At 43.8% G+C, this 12518-nt stretch overlaps 1 protein-coding gene across 1 annotated transcript in view; it reads left to right on the top strand.

The window, feature by feature from the left end:
• Window positions 1–276: 276 nt before the first annotated feature.
• Window positions 277–12518, top strand: part of LOC137331653 (claudin-15-like) — a 37479-nt gene continuing 25237 nt past the window's right edge. The window contains exon 1 of the mRNA XM_067995590.1: window positions 277–626. Within this exon, the coding sequence (XP_067851691.1) occupies window positions 407–626 (220 nt within the window). The 5' untranslated portion in view covers window positions 277–406. The remainder of the gene's footprint in view (window positions 627–12518) is intronic.

The raw sequence follows: 12518 nt of genomic DNA, 5'->3' as shown, positions 1-12518 counted from the left end.
GAAAAGCCTTTCCCAGAAGAGTAACAAATCCAGAGCCAGCAACAGTACATAAAGATAAATTGTGAAAAGCGCTCAATTGCACAAGATTCTAAAGTCCTTACTTTGTTTCCATTAGCTCTAGTGTAAACATAAATCACTTATTTTACAAACAGAAACTGTTTATTTATGTAAAGTATTGACCTTGAGATTAATTCCCATTGCCTTATTTGCACATTTCATTACTTTGCAGCCTCCCGATCCAACCAACCCTATGTCCCTTTAACAAGGAGCTTATTTCCCAAACTGTGTGGTGGACATTTTAATTGAAACAGACAACTAACTCTCACTCCGTTATTGTCTCTGCAGATAAGAACCTTCAGGTTCTCTTGGTCAACACCAGCCCCTATTTATTCAGTGATAGGAAGGGATGAGAGTGACAGCCATTCAGATTTTCTCTCTGCTTTTGGCCTTCCTGGGACTAGTCCTTGCCTCTGTTTCCATGATGTCTAATGAGTGGAGGATCTCAAGCACATCTACCACACTAATTACTGCCAGCTGGATCTACGATGGGCTCTGGAAGACATGTGCCGCCAATGCTATGTGGGTAGTACAGTGCACCTACTACCTGTCTTTGCTTTCCTTACACCGTAAGTGGCAGCTTCTCCTGAATTTCCTGTCATCGGTAATTAAAAAAAGTTTGAGGGGAATTTTCTAACCAAACTTTTCCCGTATCCTAGCAAACCTCCGATGGTGTTGTTCTTCGTGAGGACAGACCGGCTGGGAATTTCCTCAGAGCTGCTCTCGCTCCGCCATCATAACTCCACCGGAGGTCTGGTCGGTAACCCCGCTCACGGTCGTAAACGGAGTTTCTGCTACACTTCAAGCAAAGTTACGGCAGCCGAGCGGGAGATGCTCCAAGGAAATTCTACGGCCATTGTTTTGCAACAATAGGGCCACTGATTTACAGTGACTAAGTAAATCAAACTCTTAAATTATTAAATGGTGGTCTGGGGATTTTCACCAGCGCTTGCAGGAGCGAATTCTTCCTCTCTGTCCAATATTCTGTGAAAACCATAAGTGAGTGGCAAGGTGGTATGCAAGATGCACCAATTGGAGGCAAATAACTGTGTCTAGAACTTCAGCTTCTGCTTGGAGTAGACTTCAGGTCCAATGGCTGTGGAGGGACCTCGGCTGAAGCAGAACCTTGGCTCTGTCGGCTTTCTGCCTCTTCACAGCAATCACGGCAAATTCCGATGAAACAGGGGTGGGGGATGGGGTAAGGTACTTTAATCATTCTGCGATTCTGTGAGCTCTACTTTGCGGACTCTCCTATTGTACCACAACTGGTTTGGGCACTCGCCCGATCATGGTAGTGACCCCCATTGCAATGGGACAGAGTCATTTTTGGCTAAAAGAGTAGTTGGAAATTCTGCCCCCACCCAACTGTTAAAACTGGATAGCCATGTGGTGAAGGAAAGAACACTAGAGCCTGGTCTTGAGTTGCTTCTGAGCCTATATTCTCAGAGTTTCCTCTTGCACACACCCCACACCCTAGCTAAGCTCTCCAATAAAAGGATCCAAGAGAGTCTCCAATCGACACCCACCACCTGAATACAATTAACCCCAATTGATACAAACCATACAATTAACACCAATGTCCAGTAGCAAATGGTGAGAACCTTTAGCCTCTGCTATGTAGTAGTCCTGGGTGGTGTTTAGTGGCAGTAGAAATGCTTCCTCACTTTGGTAATCAATGATTTGGATGAGGGAACTAAATGTAACATTTCCAAGTTTGCAGATGACACAAGCTGGGGTGGAATGTGAGCTGTGAGGACGATGCAAAGAGGCTCCAATGTGATTTAGACAAGTTGGGTGAGTGGGCAAGAACATGGCAGATGTAGTATAACGTGAATAAATGTGAGGTTATCCACTTTGGTTGTAAAAACAGAAAGGCAGATTATTATTTGAATGGTGATAGATTGGAAAAAGGAGAGGTGCAACGAGACCTGGGTGTCCTTGTACACCAGTCGCTGAAAGCGAGCATTCAGGTGCAGCAAGCAATTAGGAAGGCGAATGGTATGTTGGCCTCCATTGCAAGAGGATTTGAGTATAGAAGTTTACAACATGGAAACAGGCCCTTTGGCCCAACATGTCCATGTCGCCCAGTTTATACCACTAAGCTAGTCCCAATTGCCTGCACTTGGCCCATATCCCTCTATACCCATCTTACCCATGTAACTGTCCAAATGCTTTTTAAAAGACAAAATTGTACCCGCCTCTACTACTGCCTCTGGCAGCTCGTTCCAGACACTCACCACCCTTTGAGTGAAAAAATTGCCCCTCTGGACCCTTTTGTATCTCTCCCCTCTCACCTTGAATCTATGTCCCCTCGTTATAGACTCCCCTACCTTTGGGAAAAGATTTTGACTATCTACCTTATCTATGCCCCTCATTATTTTATAGACTTCTATAAGATCACCCCTTAACCTCCTACTCTCCAGGGAAAAAAGTCCCAGTCGATCTAACCTCTCCCTATAAGTCAAACCATCAAGTCCCGGTAGCATCCTAGAAAATATTTTCTGCACTCTTTCTAGTTTAATAATACAGGAGCAGGGATGTCTTACTGCAGTTATACAGGGCCTTGGTGAGACCACATCTGGAGTATTGTGTGCAGTTTTGTTCTCCTTATCCAAGGAAGGATGTCCTTGCCATGGAGGGAGTGCAACGAAGGTTTACCAGACTGATTCCTGGGATGGCAGGATTGACGTATGAGGAGAGATTGGGTCGACTAGGCTATATTCACTAGAATTTAGAAGAATGAGAGGTGATCTCATTGAAACATATAAAATTCTAACAGGACTAGACAGACTAGATGCAGGGAGGATGTTCCCGATGGCTGGAGAGTCCAGAACTAGGGGTCACAGTCTCAGGATACGGGTTATGCCATTTAGAACCGAGATGAGGAGAAATTTCTTCACTCAGAGGGTGGTGAACCTGTGGAATTCTTTACCACAGAAGGCAGTGGAGGCCAAGTCATTTGATGTATTCAAGAAGAAGATAGGTATATTTCTTAATGCTAAAGGGATCAAGGGATGTGGGGAAAAAACAGGAACAGGGTACTGAGTTAGACGATCAGCCATGATCATTTTGAATTGCGGACCAGACCCAAAGGGCCGAATGGCCTACTCTTGCTCCTATTTTCTATGTTTCTTTGTTTCTACGGTAACATCAGGAGATGGTCCTGGGTTTTATGCAGAACTAGAGACTGGATCCTGGAGGTTGGAAGGACTGCAGTGGGGCAACTAGGGCCTGGTAGCATTTGGATCCTTTTGTCTGGAGTCACTGAGGAAGGGAGAACCAGAGGTTCAACAAAAGCGGAATGTGGGGGTTGGCTCACTGGTGGGTTCCTGGTGTTTGTCAGTGGTGAGGGAAGGGACGAGACATGTTCTTAGCAGCACGGGGAGTGACACTGAGTTAGGAATTCTATAGATTAGTTCTCAAAGAAATGGAACACAAAATAATCTGTTACCCCCAGAGGGCAATCCTTTTTTGAGGAAGAATGAGGCACTCATTCTATAGGTCATTAATCCAGCTGCCATTAAATCCAATGCCACACGTTTCAGGAGACAACTTCACCTCGTTTTGTTTAATACTTGGATTGTTTATTCCTCAGCTTTTCACAAAAACTGATTAATTTAATTCTCACTGAATTAATTTTTACGTTAATTAGTCAGATGCAAAGAGAAATGATCCACCAAAGATCGAAGGACAAAAAACTAGACAAAATAGTTAAGCAGAGACTAACAAAAAATACATGGATAAGATCCATTCTAAATCTGTACAGATTTGAGTTTAATTATTGATTTTCATGTGAAACTTTGTCAGAAGCCCGTTGGAAGTCAAGATACACCATGTCACCATAGTCCACTTGGGTTGTCACTTCCTCAACAAAGTCAGGGAGACTGGCCAGACAGGATCTATCCCTCTTGAATCCATGTTCGCTGCTGTTTACTAGATTCTTATTGCACAGGTGGTCCTGAAGTTACTCCTGATAATCAATTCCATTAATTTACATGGAATGGAAGTAAGTCCAAAGTTGCCTGTGTCAGTTTGGTCACCTTTTTTGAGTATAGATGCCATTGGCCTGTTTCTAATTTTTTAGTACCTCCCCAATGTTCAATGGCTCCCTGATAATGATTGTCAGTGGTTCACAAATCTCCTCCTGAGTATCTCTCAGCACTCGGGGACCGATACGATCTATCCCTGGGGATTTATTTGTATTGAGCTAATTTAGTATGTCTAACACCTCCATCACATTTATAATGAAGTCATTAATTTTACTTGGGATATTTTGTCTGGAGAGGGCATGTTGCAAATGTTCACTGGTGAATACTTAGAGGAAGTTGTCATTCAGAATATTTACCACTTTGTGCTTGCGCTCAGTTTCAATTTTTTTTGAAGTTTTCACCTCTTCTCTGACTGCCCTCTTGCTGTTGTGGTACTGAGAGAATTTGTAACCGTTATGTTCATCTTCAGATGTTTTGTTTTTTCCCCAGATTTTTCTATGCCTCAATGATCACCTTTTTAACATGTTTCTGCAACTTCTTGTACTCCTCCCAATGAGCCCCTTCTCCTTTTCCCTTCCAGAGTTTCTACATATCATTTTCCCTCCTTTTCATACTTTTAGTTTATTTACTGATCCATTTAGGGTCACATTTGTTTGGTCTGAGTTTGTTGGTTTTGGGAATGTATTTATCCCACATGCTCAGCATTATACCTTTAAAGTTGATCCATTTTGCTTCTGCTGAAATGTTGTTGAACAGCCTCGCCCAATCAATTTACTTTACCCAGCACTGCTCTCAATCCCAGCACTGTAATATAAATGAGGGACCCTGATCTCAATCCCAGCACTGTAATATAAATGAGGGACTCTGATCTCAATCCCAGCACTGTAATATAAATGAGGGACTCTGATCTCAATCCCAGCACTGTAATATAAATGAGGGACCCTGATCTCAATCCCAGCACTGTAATATAAATGAGGGACCCTGATCTCAATCCCAGCACTGTAATATAAATGAGGGACTCTGATCTCAATCCCAGCACTGTAATATAAATGAGGGACCCTGATCTCAATCCCAGCACTGTAATATAAATGAGGGACTCTGATCTCAATCCCAGCACTGTAATATAAATGAGGGACTCTGATCTCAATCCCAGCACTGTAATATAAATGAGGGACTCTGATCTCAATCCCAGCACTGTAATATAAATGAGGGACTCTGATCTCAATCCCAGCACTGTAATATAAATGAGGGACTCTGATCTCAATCCCAGCACTGTAATATAAATGAGGGACCCTGATCTCAATCCCACCACTGTAATATAAATGAGGGACTCTGATCTCAATCCCAGCACTGTAATATAAATGAGGGACTCTGATCTCAATCCCAGCACTGTAATATAAATGAGGGACTCTGATCTCAATCCCAGCACTGTAATATAAATGAGGGACTCTGATCTCAATCCCAGCACTGTAATATAAATGAGGGACTCTGATCTCAATCCCAGCACTGTAATATAAATGAGGGACTCTGATCTCAATCCCAGCACTGTAATATAAATGAGGGACTCTGATCTCAATCCCAGCACTGTAATATAAATGAGGGACTCTGATCTCAATCCCAGCACTGTAATATAAATGAGGGACTCTGATCTCAATCCCAGCACTGTAATATAAATGAGGGACTCTGATCTCAATCCCAGCACTGTAATATAAATGAGGGACTCTGATCTCAATCCCAGCACTGTAATATAAATGAGGGACTCTGATCTCAATCCCAGCACTGTAATATAAATGAGGGACTCTGATCTCAATCCCAGCACTGTAATGTAAATGAGGGACCCTGATCACAATCCCAGCACTGTAATATAAATGAGGGACTCTGATCTCAATCCCAGCACTGTAATATAAATGAGGGACCCTGATCTCAATCCCAGCACTGTAATATAAATGAGGGACTCTGATCTCAATCCCAGCACTGTAATATAAATGAGGGACCCTGATCTCAATCCCAGCACTGTAATATAAATGAGGGACTCTGATCTCAATCCCAGCACTGTAATATAAATGAGGGACCCTGATCACAATCCCAGCACTGTAATATAAATGAGAAATTATTTACACTGCCAAGAATTGAATGCTACTTAGTCATGCAAAGTGAAATAATGGGGCTAATGTTCTGCTTTAGCGCTCTTCGGGTAGAGCTCAATCAGATGGGAGCGCAATCAGAAATTCAGGATCTGAGGCCATTGCATCTGATTCATGGCCTGCCCTTTTTTTCCTCTTTCATTTCACTTTCTATTCTCGAGACCTTTATTGGAAATTAAATTGCAATAAATTACTGAGAGGCGCATTTCATTCTAAGATTGTCACTTCATCTACCACTCTTATATTTATATATATATATATATATATATTTAATGTGGTCCTGAGCCAGGCAGGGCAGAAAGATCCTACAAATTTGAGATTTGAGGGTGGGATCGACCCTAAGAAATACCAGGCAGAAACCCTGGACTCAATATCCATTTACGCGGTTTCTCCAGATTTCCGCCAATCTTCCATTCCATGAGATCGGGAGAAGCACCACGAAGATTCTGCCCCTTGATTTTTAATGCAATGTGTCCAGTTACCAAACCTCCCTCTCGCTCATCGTGTCAGTTTGGCTCGTTTGGTAGCGCTCTCAACCTGCAGCATAGTGTGTTTGCCTTGGCTGTCCATATCTTAGAACTTTACAGCACAGAAGGCCATTCAGCCAGAGCTAAGCGATTCCACAACCAACGGATCATATCAAAGTCCTGCAATCCTGCCACATCCAGTCGTGAATGGTGGTGGACAATGAAACAACTAACGGGAAGAGGAGGGTCTGTAAACATCCCCATTCTCAAAGATGGCGGAGTCCAGCATGTGAATGCAAAAGACAAGGCTGAAGCATTTGCAACCATCTTCAGCCAGACGTGCCGAGTGGCTGATCCATCTCGGCCTCCTCCCGATATCCCCACCATCACAGAAGCCAGTCTTCAGCCAATTCGATTCGCTCCACGTGATATCAAGAAACGGCTGAGTGCACTGGATACAGCAAAGGCTATGGGCCCGACAGCATCCTGGCTGTAGTGCTGAAGACTTGTGCTCCAGAACTAGCCGTGCCTCTAGCCAAACTGTTCCATTACAGCTACAACACTGGCATCCACTCGACAATGTGGAAAATTGCCCAGGTATGTCCTTTCCACAAAAAGCAGGACAAATCCAATCCGGCCAATTACCGCCCCATCAGTCTACTCTCAATCATCAGCAAAGTGATGGAAGGTGTCGTCGACAGTGCTATCAAGCGGCACTTACTCACCAATAACCTGCTCACCGATGCTCAGTTTGGGTTCTGCCAGGACCACTCGGCTCCAGACTTCATTGCAGCCTTGGTCCAAACATGGACAAAAGAGCTGAATTCCAGAGGTGAGGTGAGAGTGACTGCCCTTGACATCAAGGCAGCATTTGACCGAGTGTGGCACCAAGCAGCCCTAGTAAAATTGAAGTCAATGGGAATCAGGGGGAAAACTCTCCAGTGGCTGGAGTCATACCCAGCACAAAGGAAGATGGTAGTGGTTGTTGGAGGCCAATCATCTCAGCCCCAGGGCATTGCTGCAGGAGTTCCTCAGGGCAGTGTCCCAGGCCCAACCATCTTCAGCTGCTTCATCAATGACCTTCCCTCCATCATAAGGTCAGTAATGGGGATTTCGCTGATGATTGCACAGTGTTCAGTTCCATTCACAACCCCTCAGATAATGAAGCAGTCCGTGCCCGCATGCAGCAAGACCTGGACAACATCCAGGCTTGGGCTGATATGTGGCAAGCAACATTCGCCCCAGACAAGTGCCAGGCAATGACCATCTCCAACAAGAGAGAGTCTAACCACCTCCCCTTGACATTCAATGGCATTACCATCGCCGAATCCCCCACCATCAACATCCTGGGGGTCACCATTGACCAGAAACTTAACTGGACCAGCCATATAAATACTGTGGCTACAAGAGCAGGTCAGTGTTTGGGTATTCTGTGGCGATTCACTCACCTCCTGACTCCCCAAAGCCTTTCCACCATCTACAAGGCACAAGTCAGGAGTGTGATGGAATACTCTCCACTTGCATGGATGAGTGCAGCTCCAACAACACTCAAGAAGCTCGACACCATCCTGGACAAAGCAGCCCGCTTGATTGTCACCCCATCCACCACCCTAAACATTCACTCCCTTCACCACCGTGCACTGTGGCTACAGTGTGTACCATCTACAGGATGCACTGCAGCAACTCGCCAAGGCTTCTTCAACAGCACCTCCCAAACCCGCGACCTCTACCACCTAGAAGGACAAGGGCAGCAGGTACATGGGAACAACACCACCTGCACGTTCCCCTCCAAGTCACAAACTATCCTGACTTGGAAATATATCGCCGTTCCTTCATCGTCGCTGGGTCAAAATCTTGGAACTCCCTTCCTAACAGCACTGTGGGAGAACCTTCACCACACGGACTGCAGCAGTTCAAGAAGGCGGCTCACCACCACCTTCTCAAGGGAAATTAGGGATGGGCAATAAATGCCGGCCTCGCCAGTGACGCCCACATCCCGTGAACAAATTTTTAAAAAGCCCATCGCGCATGTGCTGGCTCTTTGAAAGAGCTAACCAATTAGTCCCACTCCCCTGCTCTTTCCCCATAGTCTTGCAAATTTTTCCTTTTCAAGTATTTATCCAATTCCCTTTTCAAAGTTAGTATTGAATTTACTTCCACCATCGTGTCAGGCAGTGCATTCCAGATCATAACAACTCGCTGCATAAAAAAAATTTCTCCTCATCTTCCCTCTGGTTCTTTTGACACTTATCTTAAATCTGTGGCCTCTGGTTACTGACCCTCCTGCCAATGGAAACAATTTTTCCCTATGTGCTCTCCCAAAACCCGTTATAATTTTGACCACTTCTATTAAATCTCCCCTTAACCTTAACTATCATTCTAGTAAATCTCCTCTGCACCCTCTCCAATCATTACATCCTTCCAAAATGTGGTGCCCAAAATTGGACACAATACTCCAGCTGTGGCCGAATCAGTGATTTATAAAGGTTTAGCATAACTTCCTTGCTTTTGTACTTTATGACCTTTATAAAGCCAAGGATCCTACATGCTTTTTTAACAGTCTTATCAACTTGAACTGCCACCTTCAAAGATTTTTGTATGTGAACCCCCGGGTCTCTCTGTTCCTGCACCCCCTTTAAAACTGTACCATTTAGTTTATTTTGCCTCTCCTCATTCTTCCTTCCAAAATGCATCACTTCACACTACTTTGCATTAAAAATCTTACAATTAAAGCATTAATATTTTTTTAATGAATCCATTTAATCAAACATTAGTTTCTGGGTAGGGAGGTTGGTTAAGAAGTGCTGTTTACTGGAGAAAAAATTTGTGTAGCACTGGAGAAAAGCTTTACTTTTCAGAAAGCTGAAGCCTGAAATGAGAATTTTCAGCAATGACTGGTGTCTTACTGCTCACTCAGCAGTAACTAGTTAGACTAATAGAAGGAAGGCTGCCTGTTTTGTTATGGTTGATCATATCCTTTGTATCTCTCACATAGGAGCTGTGATGTGGGCAGGGCATTTTAATAAAGCATTCAAAAAGTTGCACTTTAGTCACAGGAGAATCACACGTGGCTCGTAAGATGCCAGTTTCTCAGCCCCCACTGCTCCGTACGGCTATCAATTGCCTCCTTTCAAGGCTCAAAAGTCCAAGTTTCTTTCCTCATAACTCAGCCTTCTAGATTAGAAATTAATCTTGTGCCTCTTTTCTGAATTGCCTCCAGGGCTTGACTGTCTCCCTTGTGTCTCCATGACCAGGACTGGACACATACACTTTCTGACACACTTTCAGAGATGTCCACATTGTTAAATTTCAAAATATTGCGACTTAGATCCCTTTAAAAATGGGGTCTAGAAGGCGCTGGTCGTAAAGAAAAGAAAAAGAAAGACTTTTATATCGAGCCTTTCACAACCTCAGGACGTCGCAAAGTGCTTTACAGGCAATGAAGTGCTTTTTGAAGTGTAGTCACTGTTGTAATGTAGGAAATGCGGCAGCTAATTTGCGCACAGCAAGGGCCCACAAACAGCACTGAGATAATGGCCCAGATAATCTGTTTTAATCATGTTGGTTGTGGGGTAAATATTGGCCAGGACACTGGGGGGAGCTCCCCCGCTCTTCTTCGAAACAGTGCATGGGATTGTTTATGTTCACCTGTGATGCGCTCCTGAAACCGGGACCGGATTGGGCATTTCCATGGGCATTGGTCACCCAAGCGGGCATTTTATGATTCTTGCCGGTGGGTGCCAATAGATTGCCCATTTGCAGAAAACAGTGAAGCCAAGTTCTCCTGTCCCCACAGGTCTACGTGCACTTTCTCCATGCTTTATTTTTGATGGTGCAAAACATGAACCACATCTGCAGTCACAATATAAAGATTGAATTTAATAAGTTATGGATTTATGGGAAAAAAAATTTAAAATAATGAAGTCCCAACATAGAAAAAATTAATTTCCTTTTGATATCTTCTGGATTATGTACAGAAATTCAAAAGCTGCTGTCCACACCCAAACAATGACATAGACTTTACAGCATCGAAACAGGCCAATCGGCCCAATGGGTCTATGCCGGTGTTTATTTTTTTTTCAAAAAATATACTTTATTCATAAAATTTGCAGCAGTTCATACAATACAGTTCTCATATCACATTCCAAACATACACAAGATCGATTATGCAATTTGCAGGTTACATCAAGTACAGTTCAATGAAACACATTGGACATCATTACAGTTCATGACACTCTAGGGTGCCTCATTGCATCACAATCAATACAGGTGATTCATTACAGATTCATTGCAGATTTATTGCGGGTACATTACATCAATTTTGAATTTTACATTCTGCCCGAGGGGGTTTTTCCCTGATTGCAGCCCCTCGGTATACAATGGCGGGAAGGCTCTAAACGGTTGCCTTTCCCCACAGAGTCTATGCCGGTGTATGCCGGTGTTTATGCTCCACATGAGCCTCCTCCCACTTTACTTCATCTCACCCTATCAACATATCCTTCTATTCCTTTCTCCCTGCAGACATTTAATTGAATACGGCCACATTTCTCTTAAAATGCAAATTCATTTTGTTTTCCCTAGTAACTAATTGCTGGTTATCGCAAATAAGCCTCACTGGGTATCAGAAGAAGATGCAGCGAGCCAGTGAATGGGAACATGTAAATTGTTCAAAGGGATTAGTTAGAATGAAACAGCAGGTCTACTAAATTAATACGTTACTGTACATGGTGGTGTTTGGAACTAGAGGGGCCTCATTAGGTCACATTTAATGATGTCCTCTGTGACCATGCAGAGCTCCCAAAACAACATGCAGTGGGAGCTATTGGAAAAGCAGCTGTAGATTTGGGTTGGGATCATAAGCTGCTGATTTGGATTGAGCTCAGTGGGGATCGGGGGACTGTCGAGGCAAGGCAGATCACTGGGGACAGTGAATGGAGCGTCAGCAGTACACTAACTCCTCTCACACATACCCGGGATTTCAAATAGGAAATTCAGAGAAACATAGGGGACTCCAATTTCTGATAGAAACTCAGCGTCTCCAAATGTTGCCGTCTCGGCAGTTTCATATGATTTCCTTTGATTGTGTCCGACTGTGTTGGCTGCATAGTGCAGTATTCTATTTGCTTTGTTGATTGCGGCGGTCGGACATATTGAACGTCGAGTCTACTAAAACCCCTGGATCTCCTTTAGCTTCACCCTTAGCTGTTTCAACACTATCCATCGAATGCCTACCTCACCCACTTTCCCTCCTTTGTGCAGTACTTTACACTTCTCTCTACTAAATTTCATCTGCCATTGTTCTATCCACTTAGATCTAACTCATGTTGTAGCTCCTGAGCTGACTCCTCGGGTTCAACTCCTCTTAGTTTGATATCATCTGCAAATTTTACGTTTGCAATGAGCTCCTGAACGACCCACCTCTCCTGCTCCCAAAATCAATTTACTTAAGCGATTCCCTCATTTCCTTCATTGGCTCCTTTAAAATTATATGCACTTGGCTTCTGGTCTTAAGCATTTCAGAATCTCAGAGCACGTCAAACAAAATCATTCTGCATTTGCTAACTCCAAAGGATGCCATGAGTTCCATTTCCTGTGTGCTGTCCGGGTCACTTGCTCTTACCAAGCACTTCTCCTTGTAACCTCCAAAATGCACTGAGCCATGAAGCAATTGTGCATTAACTTTACCAACTTGAATTCCTACCTGTCTGGAGTACTGCATTCAGTCCTGGACACCGCATCTCAGGATGGATATATTGGCCTTGGAGGAGGTGAAGTGCAGATTCACCAGAATGATACCGGGGCTATAAGTGTTAAATTATGAGGACAGGTTGCATAGACAAGATCTGTATTCCCTTGAATAT

The sequence above is a fragment of the Heptranchias perlo genome, chromosome 13, assembly GCF_035084215.1.
Source record: "Heptranchias perlo isolate sHepPer1 chromosome 13, sHepPer1.hap1, whole genome shotgun sequence".
NCBI classification, from domain to species: domain Eukaryota; kingdom Metazoa; phylum Chordata; class Chondrichthyes; order Hexanchiformes; family Hexanchidae; genus Heptranchias; species Heptranchias perlo.
Note: the sequence above shows the minus strand (reverse complement) of the source record. Positions and strands in the feature narration are given on the sequence as shown.